The sequence below is a fragment of the Schistocerca cancellata genome, chromosome 8, assembly GCF_023864275.1.
Source record: "Schistocerca cancellata isolate TAMUIC-IGC-003103 chromosome 8, iqSchCanc2.1, whole genome shotgun sequence".
Lineage (NCBI taxonomy): Eukaryota > Metazoa > Arthropoda > Insecta > Orthoptera > Acrididae > Schistocerca > Schistocerca cancellata.
Genome location: NC_064633.1, coordinates 161,307,016 through 161,333,684, shown reverse-complemented (window position 1 = coordinate 161,333,684; position 26,669 = coordinate 161,307,016). Strand labels below are relative to the sequence as shown.

Genomic DNA, 26,669 nt, shown 5'->3' with positions numbered 1-26,669 from the left:
TAACAAATTTCTTTTCTTCAGAAACGCATTCCTTGCCGTTGCCAATGTACATTTTATATCCTCTCTACTTCGACCATCATCAGTTATTTTGCTCCCCAAATAGCAAAACTCATTTACTACTTTAAGCGTCTCATTTCCTACTCTAATTCCCGCAGCATCGCCTGATTTATATCGACTACATTCCATTATCCTTGTTTTGCTTTTGTTGATGTTCATCTTATATCCTCCTTTCAAGACACTGTCCATTCCATTCAGCTGCTCTTCTAGGCCCTTCGCTGTCTCTGACAGAATCACAATGTCATTGGCGAACCTCAAAGTTTTTATTTCTTCTCCAAGGCTTTTAATTCCTACTCCAAATTTTTCTTTTGTTTCCTTTACTGCTTGTTCAATATACACATGGAATAACATCAGGGATTGGCTACAACCCTGTCTCACGCCCTTCCGAACCACTGCTTCCCTTTCATGCCTCTCGACTCTTATAACTGCCATCTGGTTTCTGTACAAATTGTGAATAGCCTTTCGTTCACTGTATTTTGTAATTAAATATGGCATTGGTTTGAGTACAAAATCCTTTTAGTGTTAAAATTTGTGCATCATGGTCGGAAGCAGAATGCCCATCTAGTAATGAAGAATGAATAGAAGTAGTGTCTATGGCTGTGCTACTGTTCCCCCGCAGCCTAGTTGGAAAAAACACAGTCTGCTTCAGATCATATGAATTTAGGCGATCTACCAACATCCTTCTTCTTGCACCATCATATACAAAATTTATATTGAAGTCATCACATATCATTAGTTTCTGTTACTTCCTACAAAGTGCATCAAGAACCCTCTCTAGCTTGAGCAGAAATGCTCTAAAGTCTGAGTTAGGGGACTTATAAGCAACAACAATAGAAGTTTAGTTTCACTAAATTCAACTGCCCCTGCAAAACATTCAAATATCTGTTCAGTGCAGTGACGTGATACGTTTATGGACTCAAATGGAATACTGTTTTTTACGTACATAGCCACTCCCCCACCCCGCAAGGAACTCCTTGAGGAACAGCCAGCTAATCTGTATCCTGGTAAAGGAAGTGTCTGAACTGTCAAATTACTTAAGTGGTGCTCTGATATACCAATAATTTCAGAGTCAACATCTATAATCAGTGCACTAACTTTATCTAATTCCATTTTAAAAAGAGGAAAAAAGTTATCACTCTATATGGAAACTTACGTGACACTGACAAGCAATCACACGAGTGCGAGGTCGAAAAGGCCGATGATTTTTATGGCATTCGACGCCCCACGTATTGTCTACTACGCAACCACAATATTGGCTGCTGATGACAACAGGGAGCGGCACTGGAGGCAGCTAACGGTGAGCGCAGCATGAGGCTAAGGAGCTTAGTTGAACTGCTTAGTCGACGAGTAAGTCACAACAGTGCTAGTAGTGGTGTTGATACAAAGCAGAGCAGTGACAACAATAAACAAAGCAAACATTGCATTACATCTATATGAACAGTTGCCAAAGTTGACGCTTCGTCAGAAAGGAATTTCGCAGAGTGAGAAAGAAGTGGCAGATGAAATATTGACGTTCCTGCAAGATCATCCAGTGACATGTATGGTTTCGTACACGCTCGACTGTGCGGAGAGTGTACATGAGGAGTACAATGATGACGATACGTGCTTATTAGGTGAAAGTGATACTGACAAAGGTATCGAGCCCAGTTCATCAACGATGTCACGCAGGAAGCCTCAAATCCCGTCTCCAGTGAAACGTGGTAAAGGGCAATTGTTGTCAAAGGATCGGATACTAAACGTAATTACATACGTGGAAGAGCATCCGCAGCATAGTAAAAAAACAATTACGAACAGATTTCGAATAAGTTCGCAGCAGTATGACCGTGTAATGCATAAGAAAAGCTATGGATATTCAGGACAGGACGAGGCGGACTTGTTACAAGAACTGGTTTTTGCGCGTTTCGAGGATGCTCGATAGAATTTACAAGATGTGCATGATAGTGACTTACTACGTTAAGTGCAGCAAAATGCGCGCGACATAAACTAAAGTGAGTTTAAGGGACATAGTGGATGGTTTCATAAGACCCGCCAGGGTAGCCAAGAGCGTTAATGCCCTGCTTCCTGGACTCGGGTAGCGCGCCGGCCCCGGATCGAATCCGCCCGGCGGATTAACGACGAGGGTCGGTATGCCGGCCAGCCTGGATGTGGTTTTTAGGCGATTTTCCACATCCCTCTAGGTGAATACCGAGCTAGTCCCCAAGTTCCGCCTCCGTTACACGACTCACAGACATTTCAAAACGTTCGCACTATTTCATGACTTACACTAGACGCAGACAGCTGGGGTACACTACTTCCGTCCCAGGGGGGGTTCAGAGTGCCGGCAGGATGGGCATCCGGTCACCCTCTGCATTTAACACAACAAATAACAAAGCCGACCCCGCGTTGGAGCGGGACAAAGGCCCGAGAAAGAAAGAAAGTAGATGTTTGCATAACTTCAGACAGTGCTACAGAATTGTAAGACATAAGATAAAGAAATTTCAAACAAATGGGCAACTTGATGCGCAGAAACTGAGGCATAGGCCCGAAAATTTGTCGATGAGATAAACAAACTTATCCCATCGTTCAGTATGGAATGTTTTTCCAACTCCGACCGGTCGAGATTTGAAGAGAAAATTTATATGAAAGAAACCCTGGAAATTAGAGGTACCAAGAGATTTGTATCAAATCAACTAACATCAATGCCTTAACGCAGTTCTTATCACTGCGTTACACCAAAATGATTCCATGCGCATTCTTTAAGAGTGTATACCTAGCGGTACTTCCTGTAGTTTGTACCTCCCATGGAGTGCGCTATCGATCTTGGTGGTGCGAACCTTTGTAATCACTGTGCCCCGCAATTTTTTATTGGGTGTTCATGGTGGAAGCTAATGGTTTGTTTTGAACACATCTTGAATGTAGACGATGTCCGTTTTGTGAAATGTCATACATACATCTCATATAAGGTTGGTCTCTGCACTTCCCGGACTCTCATTTTCTGTCGCCCTCCTATCAAAATGCTGAGTCATTGGCAGCTAACATTTTTCCTGTCATAGTTGTTAACAAGACACTTTTAAATGAGCCCTACTAAAGACAGAACATGCGACCTTACACTCAAGGGGTTCCTTGTGAGTCGCTCAAGCCCCAGAAAATGGTCAAGTTTCTTGATAAAGAATTGACCGCACAGAAAATTTTATACAAGATTAAACCGTTCACGTCAATAAAAAACAAACTATTCATTACCAGAATGGAGTGTGCGCTGATATGACACTTCCTGGCAGATTAAAACTGTGTGCCGGACCGAGACTCGAACTCGGGACCTTTCCCTTTCGCGGGCAAGTGCTCTACCATCTGGGCTCTGAAATTTACATAATTTTTACATACTAAATTCGGAACACTCTGGATATGCCCCCTATGTATACTTTCTGAAGACAAAAGTGACAAGTGTAGAACCAAGGTAAGGGAGACACTGACCTGAGATGACCATGTCCAGGTAAGTGGCCTCTTGGACGACTTCGTAGCCGAGCTGCCCTCCGTGCTTGCTGAGAGCTTCCTGCAGCTCCTGCCGCAGCCGCTGCTGCACGAGTGGGTGGAGCGCCAACTCGTACAGCACGAACGACATGGCCGTGGAGCTGGTGTGCACGCCGTCCGTCATGAAAGTCATTACTTGTGCCGCTATGTCCAGATCCGTGAAGACTGCAATGGCATGACATCGTGCGCTACGTGACACATTAGTTTCCCAACGTACAAGCATGAAGTAACTTTCTGCTGTGATTAGTAAACTTCTTTGGTTGTATAGAGCATATCAGAATTGACGACGCAAAAAGACAACGGCACAATATACTAGAGGCAAAATCTACTTTGTAACCACGGGTCTGTAACCGAAAAGTCTGCGAAGTAATCGCGAATTTGTGGTTACCTATCTTCATTGTTTGCAAACACAGCCCTAGTCAGGAAATTGGCAAGGCTTAGAAAAATCTACTGCACAGTTTGGTAAAGATAAGTTGTTATTACTGAATTTTGAAGAAAGTCCTACTTTCGCATAATAGAGTGTCAGAAGTACCAGGACACAGACTGTGCTGATTTAAAAATATACATATTTGTATACTTGAGTAATTCGAAGACATATAAACGTAATAAAATGAACACATAGGGAAAAAAGAAGAAGAAATCGATATTTACATAATACACACAATAGTAAGAAATCAATATTTACATAATATGCACAGGAGTAAGAAATCAGTTTTTACATAATAGACACATTTACACTAGTTGTCTCCAGTAGGCCTATTTGGCAACACTCACTGCGTTCCTATAAGCCAAGGCTAGTTTCAGTCCTGTACAAGAGTATGGGCAGAGACGATAATTCAGGAGATGGCTTGTAGTTTGTTCATCTCCACACGCATACAATGTGTCTCCGCCTTGTGCGATGCCCCATTTCTTCAAGTTGTCCTTCGCTCTTGCATCGCTGCAGCGCAGTCTGTGCACCATCCTTCTTCATGACCAGGTGGCAGAGTTTCTTTAATTACGTCTCGCTCTGGATGGACAGGATGTCTTTTCCACAGTTGAACCCTGGCTATAGTTTTGTGTGTGTCAATTGGAACAGAAGACTGTAGAAAGTTCTTACTGGACTTCAGTCGTGGTGGTAGCGGCTGATGTTCGTGCAAGGGGTGGACCAGGTAATTGCAGACCTTTTTCTCCTCGTTGCTAGCAGCTATCTTGCGTCCGATATCGGGTTGGGCTATACCTGCAAGTGTATACAGCTTCTGTATTGGCATTGGCTTGAGACAGCCTGTGATCAGCCTGCAGGTTTCATTCAGGGCGGGGTCCACTTTTTTTGCATGTGCAGAATTGTACCACACTGGAGCGGGATATTCGGCAATGGAGTAGCAGAGTGCCGGGGCAGTTGTTCTTACTGTCTGGGGGTGGACACCCCATCCAGAACCAGTCACCTGGCGCAGTAGGCCATTTCGAGATGGAACCTTGGCTTTAAGGTTGGTGCAGTGTGCCTTGAAGGTCAGGGAGCGGTCCAGGATAACAATAAGGTAATCTGGAGCACTGAAGTGTTCCAACGCCTTTCCATTCCAGTTCACATGCAGCTGTCGAGAAGCTTCTCTGTTTTTCAGATGAAAAGCACATGTTTTAGTTTTTGATGGGTTTGGCTTGAGATGGTTTTCTTCATAATATTCTCAGAGAATCTTCAGAGCAGCAGTGAGATTTTCTTCTGCTGCCTCAAAATTCTTACCCTGAGTTTCCAATTCCAGGTCGTCTGCATATAGGAAGCCTCCTGGGTGGAGAGGAAGTGGTTTGTCGTTGGTGTAGATATTAAACAGCATTGGTCCTAAGACACTGCCTTGCGGGAGCCCATTCTTTTGTACTCTCCGTCTGCTCTGCCTGCCTTGAAATTCTACAAAGAAACGTCGATTCTGCAACAGGGTGGTCTAGTACCTCCCGCCGCGGAAGTCGAACACGCGCCAGAACAAATGGACGTGGCCAGCCCATAGAGGGCTCCGCGTCCGCGGCGGCTCTTCCGCGCAGCGGCACTCGCGCAGCGAGGGCGCCACCGCTACGCCACGTGCAGACCGCGGAAACCTCCAGTTTCGTATATAGGGACCCGCTCTGCCCTAGTCCAGAACCTCCCCCTCCTGTTCATCTTCTCCAGTTCGCTGATGACACCGCCTTCCTAGCCCTTTATCCTACCCTTCAACGGTCCAAACGTACCCTACAAACCCACCTTGACTGATTCACCGCTTGGTGCATCCAGTGGTTCCTCCGTGTTAATAACTCCAAGACCCAGGCGATCATCATAGGCCGCACCACCCGCTCCTTCCGCCTCCATGATTTCTACCTCACCATTTATGGCCGTCCTATCCCCCTCACTCCTACCCTCAAATACCTTGGCCTCACACTCGACCGCCACCTCACCTGGACTCCCCATCTCCTTACCATCCAAAACAAAGCTAACAACCGCCTCCGCCTCCTGAAACTCCTGTCCGGCCGGACGTGGGGTCTGCATCGTTCCACCATCCTTCACACCTACAAATCCATGATCCACCCCATCCTTTGCTATGCCAGCGGCGCGTGGATTTCCGCCCCTCCCCAGTTCTATAAAGCCCTCCAAATCCTCGAACGCCATGCACTCCGCCTCGCCTTCCGCATCTGCCTTCCGTCCCCCACGCGCATCCTCTACGACCTCATCCCCTTCCTCCACCTTCTCCTTTTCCTTGAACACATCCGCACACTATATATTGTCCGCCGCCTTGATCCCCCTCACCGCCTGGTGTCTCCCTTCCTCTCCACCCCCAACCAGTTGCCTCGCCTTTACCGTTGTGTCCCTCCCTCTCTCCATCTCCACACCCTCCATCTCCTTTCCCAACACAACTTCCACCATCTACCCCTCCCGGATGATGAGCTTCGCCCTGACATTTACCCTTCCTACCAACTCTAACCCCCTCTTCCTGCCTCCTCCTCAGGGCTCCCTCTCCTTCCCCTCCCTCCTTCTGAGCGGCTTTCCCCTCCTACTCCCCCTCCATCTCTTGTGCCTCCTTTCAGCGTCTCTGCGCTCCCTCCTGCCCTGTCTTCCCTTTTCCTCTCCCGCCCCATGTGTCTCCTGCCTCTTCGTCAACCCACGGTTGCCCCTACTCTCTTCATCCCGCCGCTTCCCCAGCTGCCCCATGCTCTCCCCTCCTTTTCCATCCTCTCTGACCTTTCCCTCGGCAGGTCCCACCTGGTAGTTTTATTCTTCATCGTGTGTGTTCCAAGTGGGCTTTAAGTGTGTTGTTTCTGAGTGTTTTTAATACTGTGGCCAACTTTTAACCTGTGCATGCGCATTCAGTGTCTTCTCTGTGTTTTATGAATCGCCAACTGTGTTTTTTAACTTTCTGGTGACTTTTTTAACTATCCCCCATGAACATCTACATGTCAGTGTATTTTTACCTCCATTTTCTCCCCTTACTCTGTTTTATGTTCCCCTTTTTTATCTCCTTATGTATGTATCATTTTATTCTTGTTTTAGTTGTCGTGTCACTCGGCTGAAGAGCGGCGGATTGTGCCACTGACAGCCCTCCCCTGCCCATATGGGGCAGGGGAATGAAATCGCAATAAAGAAAAAAAAACCTAGTCCAGTCAGTCTGGGACTCGCTCTGGATTGCGTCTCTATTTCAGCTGTACTGCGTTCTGGTCGTTGCTCGTTGTTGACATTTGCCTGGCTCTGGTTCTGAGTGGATTTACTGTTGGTGTTTGGTGTTGTGGTTTCTACAAACCTCCATTGTTTATCTCTTCCTTGTTGTGTCGGTCATAGTCGGTTGTCGTTGGTCTGTCGTCCGACTCTCCTTTTGTTTACCCGGTGGTGCGTGCTCCACCGCCAGCGGCTTCCCCACCTGACGGCTCCGATCCGCAGCCCAAGGCGTTCCTGCAGTTGGTTTTGGTTACTACAGGTGGCAACGATTTGCGTAAGCCTGAAGTCCATGGTAAGGTCGTAAATCTTCCTTAGGATGATTTGACGTTGTACAGTGTCATCGGCTGAAGAGAGATCGACGAAGGCCACTCCAGTGATATTTACGAGCTGTAAACCATCTTCTATGTGCTGTGTCAGGTTAAAGGTCTGGGTACAGCAGTTCTTTCCTGCCCTAAATCCATCTTGCTTTAGGATGAGAAGAGGTTCGACCAGTAGTGTTATGCAGTTAAATAACAGTCATTCGAAAACCTTGTAAAGATGGCACAGAAATGATATTGGCCTGAAGTTCTTTGCGCCTATTGGCTGCTTTCGAGGTTTCAGAACAGCAACAACTTTAGTCTTCCTGCAGATTTTAGGGATTTGGCATCGTTCCAGGCAGTTGTTGAATAGCTGTAGAATCCATTGCTTGGTAATGTTTCCAAAGTGACGAATCTGCTCCATACGCGTATCATCCAGTCCGGCTGCCTTGCCTGTTTACTCTTTTTATGGCGTCTTCCAACTCTTTGATAGTGAATTGGTTGGACAACTTAGATGTTTCTTGTTCGACATTTCTTTGAAGCTTAGATATTAGAGTTATATGTTCCGACTACAGTACGCTCACATATCAATACCACCCTACAGGCGTTCCACAGTTGGCAACGAAATGGCAAGTTTCCGTCAGACGGCGACGGCAGTCGCGCGGGATCTGGCGGTCCCAGTGGTGTACACCCACTGAGGCATGCCTCCAGCGGCTCTGGAATACGAGCGCAATTTGCCACCGCACTGTAGGACTGCCGGCGGCAGCTGCTCACCCCACTCGCGCATGTGGCCTTATCGTATCGTTTGTGTTCAGTATAGCGAGCTTCATCCTAGCTAGCACTGGTAGCTGGAATCTGTTTCTTGCTGCCTTAGTTGTAACGAGTCTTCGTATTCTTGGAGAAATAAAAGTTCTACATCTACATCTACATTTATGCTCCGCAAGCCACCCAACGGTGTGTGGCTGAGGGCACTTTACCTGCCACTGTCATTACCCCCCTTTCCCGTTCCAGTCGCGTATGGTTCGGGGGGAGGACGACAGCCGGAAAGCCTCCGTGCGCGCACGAATCTCTCTAATCTGACATTCGTGATCTCCTCGGGAGGTATAAGTAGGGGGAAGCAATATATTCGATACCCCATCCAGAAACGCACCCTCTCGAAACGTGGACAGCAAGCTACACCGCGATGCAGAGCGCCTCTTTAGCAGAGTCTGCCACTTGAGTTTGCTAAACATTCCGTAACGCTATCACGCTTACCAAATAACCCTGTGACGAAACGCGCCGCTCTTCTTTGGATCTTCTCTATCTCTTCTGTCAACCCGACCTGGTATGAATCCCACACTGCTGAGCAATACTCAAGTATAGGTCGAACGAGTGTTTTGTAAGCCACCTCCTTTGTTAATGAACTACATTTTCTATGGACTCTCCCAATGAATCTCAACCTGGCACCTGCCTTACCAACAATTACTTTTATATGATCATTCCACTTCAAATCGTTCCGTACGCGTACTCCCAGATATTTTACAGAAGTAACTGCTATCAGTGTTTGTTCCGCTATCATATAATCATACAATAAAGGATCCCTCTTTCTGTGTATTCGCAATACATTGTATTTGTCTATGTTAAGGGTCAGTTGCCACTTCCTGCACCAAGTGCCTATCCGCTGCAGATCTTCCTGCATTTCGCTGCAATTTTCTAATGCTGCAACTTCTCTGTATACTACAGCATCATCCGCGAAAAGCCGCATGGAATTTCCGACACTGTCTACTAGGTCAGTTAAGTAACTCTTCTGTTTGTTGTGTTAACTTACAGTATTTGCTAACCATTTCTGCTCCTGTCCAGCTTTCCTACAACGACAGTTGCCGCACCTCTCTGTACGAAGTCGTACCAAACACAGACGTATTAAAGGAAGTGTTCAATGTGTCGATCTTGCAGCTGAATGCAGTACTTTATTCGTATTTGGTATCGAATTGTTTCGAACACCTTTGCGTGATTTATAAATTCTTGATGAACATTTACAGTTTGTCGGTCCAGTTCTTCTTTATTTTGTCTCACAGTAGCAATAAAATTTGCTGATGCTCTATCACGAATGTGCCACACGCCCTGACATTGCTCATAGGATACATCTTCAAGTAATCCTGGAAGATGACGCAACTGTGTTTCTGCCAAAGTACGCAGTAACTTTTCGACAACGCTACCACTTTTGTAACTAGGAAGAGCTTACAAACAATGAAGCCAACTATCTCTCAATGCTCATTTGCAGGCCCATGATACGTTTTGACGTCTGCCATTGTAGTGTTGGGCAGCTGGATGCGAACAGCGCGTAGCGTTGCCCAGTTGGAGGTGAGCCGCCAGCAGTGGTGGAAGTGGGAAGAGAGGTGGCGGAGTTTTGAAATTTGTAAGACTGGATGTCATGAACTGCTATGTATATTATGATTTTTCAACACTATTAAGGTAAATACATTGTTTGTTCTCTATTAAAATCTTTCATTCGCTAACTATTCCTATCAGTAGTTAGTGCCTTCCGTAGTTTGAATCTTTTATTCAGCTGGCAGTAGTGTCGCTCGCTGTATTGCAGTAGTTCGAGTAACCAAGATTTTTGTGAGTAAAGCGATTTGTGAAACGTATGGGTTAATGTTAGTCAGGGCCATTTTTTTGTAGGGATTTTTTAAAGTCAGATTGCGTTGCGCTAAAAATATTGTGTGTCAGTTTAAGCACAGTCATGTATAAACTGTTCTAAGGGGACGTTTCATACTGTATACTTCCAGTGCCCTCAATTTCTATCGTTAATATTGCCATACCATGTAACTGTGATTGGTCATATTAAACCTTTATGTCATTCTTAAGCGAGCATTTTACATAGCACCAATGTACTGTACGTATGAATGCCTTGTGCGAGTTTGGGGATTGACCTTTAGTTCTAAAGTGGCCATTTGTACGTAAAAATGATTTTACAAGCCACAGTGGATAACATCCTCATCCAAACAGTTCATCGAAGCATCATAACTGTAAGCAAGGGAGTGTTTGAAAGTCTGTGTCTATGAATGTACTAACACGTAGTGTGATTCTGAAAAATGGGTCAAACTGCAGAATGCGATTGTTCAGAAGATAATGAACAAGTAAGAGCTAATGAAGATTGGGACTATGTGATTTCCAAATCACAGGCAGTTCTATTCATGTTATTCAGCACTCTATTCATTATCTTCCAATGGGACGACACGCTGAGGTTCACTGTTTCCTATTATTGCAATCGCTTCGCTCCGTTGTCTCTTATTGTCTGATTGCTTCCATAGAATGTGTGGTAGACGAGGGTTCATAATTCGAATAGGAAACAAATCAAATGACTTTGCATATTGAAGGAAACCCCAAAATGAAGCGGTTCGAAGTGTTTGGGGGTGGTCTTACAGAAGGACACTGAAAATTAGGTGGTTTAATAGTAAATCTGAAGATTCTCCCCAGAACAGACAGATAAAGGTGTATATGCAAAACACTAATTACGGACAGTAACAGGATGATTAGGCATATGTTAAAAATTAGCGAATAATATTCATAGGACAGAGAGAGTGACAGGGGAAGCAGTTGAAGGAGAAGACAAGGACTGGAATAAATCCAACAAAGCATTGGGGATGGATGCATATGCTGCTTTGAGTTGAAGGTACCGACACAGGAAAGGAAATCGTTGGAGACAGTATAAAACTCGTCAGAGTACTGATTATGCAACGAAAGTGGATCAGTAGAGTAATAGTTTGCATGTGATCTGATGAACCCTATGACAAGCTCTTAAGTGTGAATTGCAGATTAGTCATGTAGATGTAGACGCTAATGACAAGTGACGGGGTGTTGGGTTCGCTATAACATTGACATGTACTCTCCCACCCTATTCTCCTATTTCCTTTGCTCGACTAATGGGCCATAAACAGTTTGCAATAATGTTTAGGTGTTTGAGCGAGATAGGTGCGTTTGTGGGAAATGGTGATCATAGTAATCACATGCGTAATGTACGTACGCCGTATATGGAAGCGCATGTCTGATCAACAGCTATACCATTATCAGAAAGATAGAGCAGCATTATGTGGTAAGTCAACAACCTGTTGTTGTTGTTGTTGTTGTTGTTTTTGGGGAAGGAGACCAGACAGCGAGGTCATCGGTCTCATCGGATTAGGGAAGGACGGGGAAGGAAGTCGGCCGTGCCCTTTGAAAGGAACCATCCCGGCATTTGCCTGGAGCGATTTAGGGAAATCACGGAAAACCTAAATCAGGATGGCCGGACGCGGGATTGAACCGTCGTCCTCCCGAATGCGACAAACACCTGTATCACTTGTAACACGGGCAGGGATTCATTACGGACGTACTTTTTCCTCTACGGCAACAGTTTTGTTTTTGGTTTTTTCACTTATAATTCATTCTGTTTACGGATGATACTGATTTACGACAGAAGATATCCACCTCCACGTCACTGATGCATGTCTGCACATGTTGGCCACGGACCAGCGGTAAGCGGTGTCAGTTTTCCTCGATATGCGGAAGGAATTCAGGCGTTGAGATCAGAAACGGGACTTGTCATCGCTTTTGGGGTATATGAGTTATTACTGTAGTTGGTATTTTCACACGATTCCGCATCTGTTGGTTCTAAAATGGGATTTGTTCAGTGATTTTTACCTGTCAGAATCAGTGCTGAAATTACGTTTCGTGCAAAAAGAGGACTTGTCACAGAGACAAGTCCCTATATTGCACGAAAGAACGTGAGGCGTGAAGGCAGCACTGTAGCGGTTTGCAGTAATCAGCTGTGAGATTTCCAAATGGCTTCGGTTGCGGAACAGTCAGACGAGTCCGAAGATGATTTATATGCATTTAGAAGGAAGAAAAGACGCTCCGAATTGTGGAAGACGAATGTGATTAAACAAGAGGGTCAAGAGTATGGAGCATGCCAACTGCAAAGGAAACATTGGTCCTAGGAGGGAAACAGGTGCAGATTTCGGGTGTCATACAATGTTAATTCTTTGAATTCTCTGTACGTAATGTTATATTGTGTAGCAGAAGCAAGTTGTGTAGGAAAAATTGTACTAAAATGTGAATATAAATTCCTTTCATGGACGCAAAGTTTGAACATATATTTCAGTTTTAATACAGGAAATCGGCAAAAATATGTTATTCGCCGAGTATATAGGTTAATATCTGTTTACAGATGCCGGCGTAAATATTTTGAAAAGTTCTCATTTGCTGAGAAGGAACTATTGTTGACGGAATTCAACAATACGCCCAACAAAGATGGACAGGATGGGTACTTCAGTGCTCACCTTCTTCCCTTTTTTCCGAAAGCAAGGAGACCACGCCTAAATTCCATTAGGAATCGTACGACAGAAAATTATTATTATAAGGTAAACGGCATGACAACTGTAATATTATTTTATTAACCATTTCGTTCCCGAATTATGTACATCTTTGATCCACATTTTGTAAAATCCTTAAGGCAAATAGTTAAGGCAAATATTTAATATGGTTACAGTATTACGATTATGTAGATTTCTGTTTTATGATACTAATTGACTTGTATCTGCAGGTGAAAGTTGGCTTCAAGGAAACAATGGTATGTAAGAAAGCTTTTATTGCACTCCATGGCATATCAAAACGCCGAATGGAGAGACTGCGTCGCTTAAGTCAATATTTCAGGGCAACGACTGTTGTTTAAATCAAAAAGACGATATGTCAGTCATTTTCTATTACCATTTTCTATTAGTTGCCTTCATCCTATGATTACAGATTGTTAGTATAACATTGCATTCTTCCTCACGATTCTGTGGGACTAACTATAAGGTTTGGGAGTAACTTTATTCAGAATTATACAGTTTTTTTTTTCATTATATCTCAGAACATCAATTGAGTGGCATATCCCCTTTTTTATCTCAACGCCTCACTTATTGGTCACCTCTAGGTACAACATATTACTCTTCAACGGTGAGGTGCATCTGCACTTCCTGTCAGACATATATTCACTCCTTGGTGAAACGAAGGCCTTCTTGCGAAGAACAAAAGTATTTATTGAGGCAACCTCGCCGTGGGAGAAACAATGCTATTGTAGAATTTGTGTTCGCAACTGATAGCGGTTATAAGCGAGAGAAATAGTCCGCAACAGTTACCTGTTTTGCTTGTGAAGTTTGTCAGCGCTGCCATACAATCATTGTTTCACACAGCCGCAGTATAGAAAAGGCTGGCCAAGAAAGCAGCGTAGGTTAGTTTTTAGTGGCCTGTGTGTTCTGTGATAGAGCACTCTGTTTAGTATGGCGAAGACTTTTCTATTTAGATGGGAAAGAGAGGGGATAGAGATACCACGGAAGATCAGAAATGGAATGACCTGAGAGACATTCTTCTCCGTGCCTTGCAGATACGAGCACGGCCTTGCAGATACGTGCACAGTGATCCGTGGCCTGCGTCAATTCGACTGTTATGGTCACTGTGATGATGAGATACGCTGTAGTCACTGACAATGAGCATCATTTCGACCAACACAGAAAAGGTTATGTTCGTAAATTTCTGTTTAACTTCACTTATCTTTGAACAATAGTAATATTAAAGCAGGATATTTGTGGACTGTGATTCGTCAGCCACGATGGTGGTAAAGCCTTGCTCCACATTATGGTGCACAAGGCACCTCGACAACTTTTTCCATCGTGGATGGATTGTTAACACAGTCCAGTTGCATGAAACAAACAACATAACCCAAAGAATATGTGCAGAAACTGGGACAACGTATTCACATGATTTGTGGCGCCACTGCGCGAAGGCTGGTCCATGCGAACGAGCGTGGCAGCCCATGATGTGGCGTGTGCTGAATATTGGTGTCTCTTGGATCACTTGCTCTAGGCCACAAGGTATTGTGCATTCCAGTGGAATGCAGTACTATCCATGGTGCTGTATTGTGTGAAGAGAGTAGCTTCCAGTGCAGAATCCAAGTATTTATGGACATACAACAATGTTTCTTCTATTTAGTACCCTACCAGTGATCGACTTCCATAGTTTGTACCCATCGTTAAAAATCACTGAATATAGTAGAACAGAAATGACGACAGAAGAAAGGGTAACATCCTCACTCTTCCTAGCCAACAGGTTGCAGATCATATGACAGAAGAACGTTCCAGGTGAAACAAAGGTGTTTTTCGTTGCGGCAGAATCTTCTCGTGAAATTTGAATCAGCAACTTTCTTCACGGAGTGTGTCCGCCTCTGGTATCTGAGTGGTCAGCGCAACGGAATGTCATGCCTAACGGCCTGGGTTCGATTCCCGTCTGGGTCGGAGGTTTTCTCCGCTCAGGGACTGGGTGTTGTGTTGTCTTTATCATCATCATTTCATCCCCATCGACACGCAAGTCGCCGAAATGCCGTCAACTCGAAAGATTTGCACCAGGCGAACGGTCTACCCGTCGGTAGGCCCTAGACGCACGGCATTTCCATTTCTCGGAGTGTGAAAATATTTTGATGGCAACCATCTGCATAGTGAGTAATGATCATAATAATAAAATAAGAGCAATCACAGTTGTTCGCGTCTGGAGCCGCACGACCGCTACGGTCGCAGGTTCGAATCCTGCCTCGGGCATGGATGTGTGTGATGTCCTTAGGTTAGTTAGGTTTAAGTCGTTCTGAGTTCTAGGGGACTTATGGCCACAGCAGTTGAGTCCCATAGTGCTCAGAGCCATTTGAACCATTTTGAACAGTTGTTCGCACAGAAAGTGCTTGGTTTCCTGCACTCTGTTCAGGAGTGAAAAGGTAAAGAAATAACTCTAAGGTGGTTCGATGACCCCTCCGCCTGGCATTTAGTTGTGAACTGCAGGGTTATCACGTAGATGTAAACGTATATGTAAACGTGCAGCATAAAAAGCTTCTGAGGAATGCTGTAGAGTGTAAGGACCAAGGTTTACACTTACAGCTCCTGTCGGCGAGCACCTGCCCCGCGCCGTCCAGGTATCCCTTGGTCTTGAGCTCCACCAGCATCTGCAGGTAGTCGTTGCGGTAGACTCCCTCGTGCTGGCGGCGGGCCACCGTCTGAGACACCACACCGCGCAGGAACTTGTCCACTTTTTCCGGCACACACCTGTCGCAAACGCCCTAGTATAACGCTGGATGTTTAAAATGACCACGATGCTGTTCATTAAATAAGTCTGTTCATATTGTCAACAAGCAGATACACACTCTGATGTATATTTTTTATTTATGTTAGGGACTAAAAACCCATGAAGTCAACATCGCACGTGAAACCTTCTTTATTTGGTCTGATTACTAGTGTCGGTTAACAATCCAGCCATCTAGCGAACTAATAAATAAAACAGACTTTTTTCTCATTTTAGCAAATACAGCAGTTTACAGAACTGCACATAATATTGTAGCAAGGTTCAAGAATATCAGGATGTTTGGGGAGGAAAGGTCAATATTTTAAACAGTGTTAGTACAAGTAATTCTCAACAAAAAATGTTATATGAACATAGGTCCGCAAATGCTTCATTAGGAAGGTATGGGTATTGAAAGGAACTATAATGCTGCAAAATTGATGTGCAGACATGCGGTCCTGAAGGCAATCCAAGGCGAACTGGATATTAGTTCACTATTTAAACATCCAGGGGGAGACGCGAGCAAATCATCATAAGTCCAAAGCTTTCTCGGACTCTCTGAAGTGGTGTATAAAGGATGGATTGCTTGAAACTTCCTGACAGATTAAAACTGTGTGCCGGACCGAGACTCGATTTCGGGACCTTTGCCTTTCGCGGGTAAGTGCTCTACGAACTGAGCTATCCAAGCACGACTCACGACCCGTCCTCAAAGATCACAGGTCCCGAGTTCGAGTCTCGGTCCGGCAGACAGTTTTAATCTGTCAGGAAGTTTCATATCAGCGCACACTCTGCTGCAGAGTGAAAATCTCATTTTGATGGAGTGCTTGCGTTCTGCTACGGCCATCTCCAGACTCACAAGAATATTGGGGACTAGACACATATTTATCAGTGTAACTACAATTAAATATTATGATTGCTGCCACAGTCTGACTCAATGTACTGTATATATCTCCTCTTTAACACCGTGTTTCTGTAACGATCTCAGTATCTATAGTGCACATAATTTTCCACGTAAAAAAATATTTTTATTCCCGTTACGCCTATTGATGTGCTGAATCTATACCTCCGTCATGATAGGACACACAGTAGCGACCAGACACTCGCACATATACTGTGGTGTACAAAGGCTAGGTCGGTTCCCCTTGGCACAAAGATATCACCATTTCGGGTCCCAGCTTGCTTGGTTGCTTGCTTTCTACACCAATCTGCAGACTCTGGGTGAAGCATCAGCAACGGTAAACACGTACATTGCTAGTCACAACTCGCATGTCCCGTTAGGATCGCTAGGAACAACGCACCTTGTGCTATTCTGGGAAGCATTGGAATAGATTTCTATAACGCGACCTGTGACGTCAATGCCCACAGGTAGAGGGGTTTCGCGCCAGCAACGGTAAAGCACGAGCCAGAGGGTGACTTGCTTCTTATTTATGTGGACATTGACGTCAGTATAATACTGGAAGAACTCTTACTGCAGACGTGACTTACACCTGACGTCAGCAGCAGCCTGAGAACAATAGCTCACACCCGTATATTCATCTATCCGGCAGTGGCTAGCGGAAGCGTCGATGCATGCACACATTGTAACAGTTCACTGTACATTGCACTTGACGACACATCGAAAGCATTTTTTTTATAGGCAATGAGTGTTTGTGCACTGTATTATTTTCGGCTGTTTAAATGTTTTGAGCGTGTTTGCATAGCGTTACACATGCATAATTTCAGTGATCTACGAGTAGTTTGCATGTCTGTATGCTGTGCACTGCATTATTTCCATAATTTACGAGTTGTTTGCATAACTGCACATCAGTGTACTGCAATATTTACGAGTAGTTTGCACGTCTGTAGACTATTTACTGCGACCTCAAGCACGTCAGGGTGAGTGTTTTGTTTCAGTGTAATAAATATACTGTGTTAAAACAATCCCTAAATAAATTGTTTCGAAATAAATAAAGATCACTCCCTCCTCTCTCCAGCAACCCAGAACAGACTGTCCTTTTCATGCTATTCTTCTCCTCCAGACCGCCATCTTGGATTACATCATGGGAGGGACAACTGTGCCCTCTGGTGATAGTACTGTGTTTTACGTCAGTTAGAATCCGAACCCTTGTTGTGAACTCACTGTATGGGGGTAGTGCCTCTAATTGTTTAAATAAAGACTGTTTAAATACTTACATTCATCCTAACTTGCACAGGCTGAGTGCTTTTCCCACCAATTCCTAGGAATGGGTGGCAGTTGGATGACTTAGGTTAGTGGAGGTAGCCCAAGAGCCCTTTTTTCCCCGCCATTTTCTTAGGTTAGTGGAGGCAGCTGTGGTGTGTTGCATTGTCCTGATGGAATTTGAACCTCCTGCCGTTTTCTGGGGGGTAGGGGAGGGGAGGGGAGGGGTTACGTTAGTGGTGGTAGCCCAATTGACCTATTTTCCCGACAAAATTTGAACTTCCCACCATGATGTCATTGCGATGTTGTCATATCTATCGCCTCCATCTTGGATCCGCCATCTTGAATAAATTTGGCTACAATGGAGGGTGGGACTGCACCGCCCTTGTTCCACTACTACTGATGACCTGAGCTGTTTGGTCCCTCAGAAATTCAGACACATTTGACCTTTTTTTGCCGATTAGGGTTCAGAATCCTGAAAATACTGAAATAAGAAAGGAACATTGAAACTCTTGAATCCATTGTTAGTAAAACGAAAGTGGACGTAAGAAATCACTAGAGAACACAGATTATTGATGAAAAAGAAAGTACATTAATGCAAAATATGATAAAAGAAACTAGTACAAACTGGTAAGGTACTGGACATTGACTATTTCCTTTATCATAAAGGTTCTCTTACAGTTCCTGTCTCACGTTCGTTGACTTATATGCTATTCTGCAATTACTAAGCTGTCTGGCTATTATAATAGGCATCTTTTAAAAGTCCTAGCTGGTGTAGTTTGAACTGAGTACTACATGGTGGAATCGAGTGTATCATTTGCGATCGTGATCAAACATCATTCTGTTGACGTGTAAAGCTTTCTTTATGCTGGAGCAAACACTAGAGAAGACCAAGACCGAGCAGTTCGTCATGTGTTCACGGTCGGCAAGCGCGTGCACCCGGCATTCGGTGGTGCTCGTCTCGTACTCCCAGGTTCTGGCCTGTGTTTCGCTGGTTGTCGTTCTGTGAGCGGACCACAGACGGAGTTGGCGCACTCTTCGTATCTGACTCACCTCATAGCCATATTCATATCTCAACATAGTCACCCTGGCGACGAAAATATTTCTCTGAACGACGGATCAGTATGTTGATACCGCCACTGTAGAATGTTTGATTTTGTTGATGGAGCCACAACCTCACCTCGTCTTGCCCCATTTTATCACTGTCAAAGTGAAATCCTCAAAGATATTCTTTTAGTTATGGAAACATATGACTGTCAGATGGGGCGAGGACGTGACTGTATGGAGGATGATCGATGACAGTGAACCCAGGGCGTCGGATTGTTGCACACGTCACAGTGCTCGTGTGAGGTCTGTAATGTGTCGCTCACACCAATACAGGGAAAACAATGGTCAAAGTTTACGAAAATGTTTTGACCAAGGAAAGAAATGTCTCCTTCGACGATAGTAAAAAAATCACAATTGCATTGCGCCAAGGAATAAAGACTTGACGATATGGTGATTCAGAGTCTGATAAAGTAACACAATTAGCATCTTCATATACAAATAGAGTCTTATGGAAAATATTCTAAGACCGATGAAGCTGTCCTGAATAACACCAGCATAGCAACAGAAAAATCTGTCCTGGATGCAGTCTGATTGCACCAAGAGAAACAACGGTGAATGCTGAATACAGCGGCGTTAGTTAGTTAGTTAGTTAGTTAGTTAGTTAGTTGGTTGGTTGGTTAGTTAGTTGGTTACTTGGTTACGTGTTCCATTGATCAATAGCACAGAAAACCGTTATGATGTGGAACGTGTCAAATGCACAAGAAATACGCACAGGAAACAAGATTTTTTTTTACATTTTAGTGTTATACCTAAATATTTCTATTATCTATCCCATTCTCTTAAATGGCACAAAATGCATATATTATATCTCCAGATTTATTCACTCATATTCAAGAATTCATCTATGGTATAGAAGGAGTTGTTAAGGAGGTATGATTTCAATTTGTTTTTTAAACTATTATTGCTGTCTGTCAGAAATTTTATTTCATCTGGTAATTTATCAAAAAGTTTTATAGCAGCATATTTTACCCCTTTCTGTGGCAAAGATAGGTTAAGTAAAGGATAGTGTAGATCTTTCTTTTTTCTGGTATTGTAATCATGAATGTCGCTGTTGATTTTAAACTGGTCCATGTTGTTGAGAAAAAATTCCATTACTGAGTAAATATACTGTGAAGCAGTTGTAAGAATTCCTAACCTTTTAAACAGATGCCTACAAGACGGGCGACTATGAACCTCACACATTTTTCTAACTACTTTCTTTTGAGCAGTGAATACCTTTTACCTAAGTGTTGAGTTGCCCCACAACATTATTCCGTATGACATCAGAGAGTGGAAGTATGCAAAGTATGTTAGCTTACTAATTTCTACATCCTCATAATTGGGAATATTCTGATTGCAAAAGTTGCTGAACCTAGTCGCTTTAGGAGACCCAAAATATGAATTTTCCAGTTAAGATCCTCATCTATATGTACACCCAAAAACTTAGTATGTTCTACCCTGGCTACTGACTTCTTTTGATGTGTTATGTTTATTGAAGGAATTATATTTTTTGCAGCAGAAAATTGGATGTACTGTGTTTTTTTCAAAATTCAGAGCAAGCCCATTCGCAGAAAACCAATTCATAACTTTTCCAAAGACCTTTTTTGTATCACTTTCTATTGGACTTTCTTTTACTGGATTAATAATTATGCTTTTATCATCAGCAAACAGTGTTAGTTCAGCATCTTGTTTCACATAAGAAGGGAGGTCAGTCACACATATCAAGAACAGGAGGGGACCCATGATCGAACCTTGTGGAACACCTAATGTAATTTCACCCCAGGTAGATGAAGTGGCAAACTCCTTTGAATCACTTGAAGCATAAAAAGAGACTTTTTGCTTCCTGTTCTGTAGATACGACTTAAACCACTCATATGCTGTCGCTCCCTACGATGGACTTCGAGAGTGACCTAAGGCGATGGGGAGAGTAGCACCCGCCCAGAGGCTATGAGAGGCTCTTGAAACCAAAAAAAAATGACCTGTGCAGCTGTGGGGCCGACCGTTACAGCGGCCGGTGAAAATGTATAGGAGCTTAAAAGTGGTGGCCTCTGCTAGCGCTGGTACGACCGCCTTGTGTCCGACTGCTACTGCAACAGGCGAGTTCTCGACAATGAGGAGTGCAGGGCCACTGTACGCTGCACACGTGACCGATGTACCATAAGGGTTGCTGATCGATTTTGCTAAGATTTCCGGTATAGCATATCTGGCACTGTCATACTGAAGGAGGCAGTGCTCCATGCGTGGAGCAACTCTTCGAATCCGAAAGTTGGTTAGAGCATGCTGTTTCTCATGCACTGACATAACGATGTTACACACCCATATATTGCACACTATAATTCGGAGCCCTCTAGCGGTAGAGGGTTGCAACTTGCCTGACTGAAGTGGGAAAGTCGATCAAGTAATATTCATAACATGTAATACATCAACCGATATTGACAACATGCTAAAATATTTGGAGACATTACTTTTCAGCGCAATCTTGTATTTTTTGCTCATGAACTACCTTTTTTACAGCATGTGAGATCTGTGAATGGTGGATGGTTCAAAGAACAGAAACCGAAGTTCTGGGATCCTATTTCATCCAGATTACAAGTCACAAAACAAGAAAGAAGGTCTGTGAACAGAAATAGGGGATTAACTGTGGGAGGGATCCATTAGATAGCTTTGATAGTAATTATTCTTATTTTTTGTTGTTATCACCTCTCTCTACTAAAGCCGGCCGCTGTGGCCGAGCGGTTCTAGGCGCTTCAGTCTGGCACCGCATTCCTGCTATGGTCGCAGGTTCCAGTCCTGCCTCGGGCATGGATGTGTGTGACGTGCTTAGGTTAGTTAGATTTAAATAGTTCTAAGAGTAGGGGACTGATGACCTCTGATATTAAGTCCCATAGTGCTTAGAGCCAGTAGTGCATCATACACAGATCTCTTACAAAATCATCTGCGGCCTGCAATCAAATCAAAGCTACGTGGATTGCTGTCAGCAGGTGTTCTTTTGCAACATGACAATGCAAGGCCCCACACTGCACGTACAACAGTGGCAACAATCACAGTCCTGCACTTTGAGTGTCTTCCTCATCCACCGTACTCACCAGACCTTGCCCCAAGTGATTTCCATATGTCTGGGCCACTCAAAGACGCAATTGGGGGAAAGAAGTTCCGCGAGGCATAAGTGGTTGCGTGGACTTCAAAAGAATTTTTTTCTAAAGGAATTTATGCACTTTGTAAGCGCTGGAGGAGTTGCATTGAGCGTGGGGGAGATTATGTTGAAAAGTGATACACCTTTGTACTACTTCTGCACAATAAATAATGTTTAAAAAAATATTTAAGGTTTTCATTTGACTCACCCGCGTACTTACATGGTCCTTTTCTCTTTATTCCTTTTAAAAGCCAACTAATATGGCTATTCAATCCGATAACTGATAACAAAATGAGAAATTAATAAGTGAACATAGGAAAATGCTGGTGTATTGCTCACTATTGCATTTTGAGTGACACATTCCTCTGGTTTAATGAAAAGTCGTTCAAGGTTAATTTCCGCGAGTTATTTCATTGTACGGCTAAGCAGATGTCAGATAGAGCAGAAGTAATTGCAGTCAGCCTAGTAGATAGCTCCTTTTTACTACTTTTTATATATACGTATGACTTGAGCAGAATTAATTGATGTCACCCTAATATATAGCTCCTTTTTACTACTGTTTATATATACGTATGACTTCATACACAATGGTAAGAAGAGGCAGGCGACAGAATGGTGCAGCAACTGTCATTGTAGGAAAGCTGGACAGGAGCCGTAATAATTAGCGAACAAGTTAACACGGTAAACAAAGATTTTAGTTCAAAATGGTTCAAATGGCTCTGAGCACTATGGGACTCAACTGCTGTGGTCATAAGTCCCCTAGAACTTAGAACTAGTTAAACCTAACTAACCTAAGGACATCACACACATCCATGCCCGAGGCAGGATTCGAACCTGCGACCGTAGCGGTCGTGCGGTTCCAGACTGTAGCGCCTTTAACCGCTCGGCCACTCCGGCCGGCAAAGATTTTAGTACTTTCAACATTGCAGACCAGTCAGCAATCGTGATAATCTAATGTCTAAGAAACTATCAGTCTCGATTGCGGTAATGAAACCAACCTTTACGTAGGTTTCAGCCCAAGTAATTGAGCCTTCTTCAGAAGATATGCCTGTTTCTATAATATGTCTACGAGGACAATAGGTGTAGCCACATTTTAAAAATGCGGTACATAGGTACTAAGTCACCACAAAGCTTAAGTTTTGGTCGTGACTTAGTACCTATGTACCGCATTTTTAAAATGTGACTACGCCTATTCAGGCTGTTTTAGTTTTATTTCTAGCCCCTGTCCTCGTAGACATATTATAGAATCAGGCATATCTTCTGAAGAAGGCTCAATTACTTGGGCTGAAACCTAGATAAAGGTTGCTTTCATTACCGCAATCGAGGCTGATAGTTTCTTAGACATTAAACAAAGATTTACTTAATTTGTATTTTTCCAAGCATATGAAGATTCATTACAAATAATGGAGCAAGAAATAGAGTCCATCTCTCAATGTCAACAATGGTGCGAATCTCTGAACTAAAGCACGAACGATACAGTCGGTGCCCCGACTAGGCGGCGTCAGCACAGCGTCCCATAGTGAAAAGGCTCCAAGTGCGATCGGGGAATGGCTGCCGCTGTCCGTTCTATATAGCGGCGGCAGAAGGTGCTCTTAGGCCAAAGCTACTGGAGGTGCGGCTCAGTGGGCCTGCTCCATTGAGTCCGCCTGGTCCTGCACGGCTGCTATCGGTGTCTGATCGAAAGTTGCAGTTCCACTGCCAACTTTGATGCTGGTGGAATGCTATCAATCCATGATCCCACAGGTGTCATGGTCGCATGATACGATTGTCATGATACTCGTTCCTTCTGGAAGACGAGCGTGATTGTTCCTCAGACAATGGATACTCCTTACACATAATGTATACAGGTGTGTCTGTCAAGCAGAGTGCTCCTTTGAGTGCTCCTTTCACGTGAAGCAGGGGACTGACTCCAGAGCAAGGGGGAGGGAGCGGGGGGGGGGGGGGGGGGGGGAAGCCAGTCTTCTGATTGACAGAGGGAACGCCTAAAAGTGTCTCGGTGACTTCAAAAGCGACCGTTGCACGTGAACCAAGCGAACGTTCGTGCTTTTTCATGGTACTTTAATCGGTCAAAATACTTCGAAAATACTCAGAATCGAAGAATAAGGCATAAGCGCATCCCCTTTTATCATGGGCTAATAACAAGCTTAGAACAGTGACTGGCCGCCAATATTATACATGACTGTTACAAACTTCTGATGCTAGGATCTTCTAATACATTAGTTTTGCATATTGCTTACTTTGTAGTTTTCTTTCCGCGTGGCCGGCCGCGGTGGTCTCGCGGTTCTAGGCGCGCAGTCCGGAACCGCGCGACTGCTACGGTCGCAGGTTCGAATCCTGCCTCGGGCATGGATGTGTGTGATGTCCTTAGGTTAGTTAGGTTTAAGTAGTTCTAAGTTCTAGGGGACTGATGACCATAGCTGTTAAGTCCCATAGTGCTCAGAGCCATTTTTTTCTTTCCGCGTGCTGTTCTTTTGCCCATTTAGGTTTAAGTGTTACTCTGCTTCTTACTGGGAAATGACCAGAGTTTATATCCGTTCTTATAATCACCCTCCCGTCTTGCTATTATATAATTTATTATTGATCAACAACCACAGAAGGTCCAGGTATATTTGTGAAGCTGTCTATGGCATTGAATATTCTCGGGAACATAACTGAACAGGAGGACATTTAAGTGGAAAATTTCCATTCTTCTGAGAGGTCAACAAATAGCCAAGAGCTCTGGTTGGCTGATGCTGGTTTTTGACGGGCATTTTCGGAGGGACGCCAGAATGAGAGATAGACAAAAGGGTCTGAGGCTGGAGCAGCAGGCTGTCGGAGTCCAGTACTGAAGCAGTTTAGATGGGGTTCCGACTCAGGTGCTGAGAAGACTGGTAAGTATTCTCGCTTCGATGTTTGAATTTCTCCGAGACAAGCACCGTGTGAATTTTAGAAACGTTAGATTTTGCTTGAAACCTTAGTCACGATTCTTATTTTAATTCTTTGTTGGTTAGGGAGCGGTTTCTTATCGCAACGAAATTTGTGTTACTATGTCCTGCTCGTTACCTTGCCAAGTGAACATATTAGATCTTGCGCAGGTCTAAAATGCTCCTGTCCTTGTACCATGAGTAAAGAAATTATTTCTAACCCGTCGTTTAAAGACTGTTCAGCTGCGGTCCCTGGAGGCAACACTTCTTTTATACTGAATTTCTCATTACCTTGCGGGCCAATCATGACATAAACTTCTGATGCTAGGACCTTCTAATAATTTAGTTTTCCATAGTGCTTACTTTGAAGCTTTCTTTTCGTGTGCTGTTCTTCCCTATGTGGTTTTAATTGTTACTTTCCCTCTTATTAAGAAATGATCAGAGTTTATTCTTCCCACAGCCGGCCGAAGTGGCCGTGCGGTTAAAGGTGCTGCAGCCTGGAACCGCGAGACCGCTACGGTCGCAGGTTCGAATCCTGCCTCGGGCATGGATGTTTGTGATGTCCTTAGGTTAGTTAGGTTTAACTAGTTCTAAGTTCTAGGGGACTAATGACCTTAGCAGTTGAGTCCCATAGTGCTCAGAGCCATTTTTTTATTCTTCACTCCCATCTTGTTATTTCATATTACTGATCTACATCCACGGGATACCCCAGTAGATTTGTGAGTCTGTCTATGTTTACAAAAGGTATTTCCTACTGGCAACGAATTAAATTTCACAATGTCCCATAACATTTTTCCATTCTGATTAATTATTGCTTCTTCTCCATTTATTCCGATTAGGTCCCTAATAGGCTGATGTCCTATCTAGCATTCGTATCTCTTATAACAACACAGTCATTTTTATTTTATGGAATCGAGGGCGCTTTGCAAGCTCTTGTAAAATTCTCAGAATCACTTCTTGTTCCTCCTTCAATGGCGTACACTGGTATAATGCTCATATATCCTCTAGGGGAGCCGGTTATAGTTGAAACAACCGGTTTTACGTTATATAGGCTTTTACCACAGCAGTTCAATCTGACTTTTAAAACGTCTCAAAACAACTGATTTCTGAAATAACCGATTTTCGGTATTTTTATGCCCATTACTTCCTCTAATAAACGTAGAAATCGAATCACTCAGTTCCAAGATATAGAGAACCCAAATATTAAATTCAATAGACAATTTTAGCCCCTTCCAGAACTCTCTGTTTTTTCGAAAAGTGATAAGTGGTTGGCCGGCCGGTGTGACCGAGCGGTTCTAGGTGCTTCAGTCTGGAACCGCGCGACCGCTACGGTCGCAGGTTCGAATCATGCCTCGGGCATGGATGTGTGTGATGTCCTTAGGTTAGTTAGGTTTAAGTTGTTCTAAGATCTAGGGGACTGATGACCTCAGATGTTAAGTCCCATAGTGCTGAGAGCCATTTGAAACATTTTTTTTATAAGTGGTTGAATACTGCAAAAAATCACCAGTATTCTCCTACTGATTCTAACCTTTTGAACTCGGCTGAAAAATCGTATTGTATTCGGCTATCAACCATTAACCAGTGTTTGGGCATTAGAATAATCAGTGCGAAAGTGTTGAAACTGAGGTTGAAGAGCTCTGTTTTTCATCTTAATTTGTTATGTTTCAAGGGCTACAAGCAGATAAAGGCGGCAGATGAGCTACTTTCTGATTTCACTACATACTATGAATGAATCGTTTTAGATGGCTTATTTCGCACTTAGATTGACCTGTGATCTTGCAGTGTTAAT

General features: G+C 43.8%; 1 protein-coding gene across 1 annotated transcript in view; it reads right to left on the bottom strand.

Moving 5' to 3' along the window:
- The window catches only part of LOC126094470 (probable cytochrome P450 6a20), a 145,523-nt gene that overhangs the window by 18,194 nt on the left and 100,660 nt on the right, over nt 1-26,669 (bottom strand). The window contains exons 6-7 of the mRNA XM_049908859.1: nt 15,421-15,587; nt 3,508-3,729 (exon numbers count right to left, since the gene is read on the bottom strand). Of these exons, the coding sequence (XP_049764816.1) occupies nt 3,508-3,729; nt 15,421-15,587 (389 nt within the window). The remainder of the gene's footprint in view (nt 1-3,507; nt 3,730-15,420; nt 15,588-26,669) is intronic.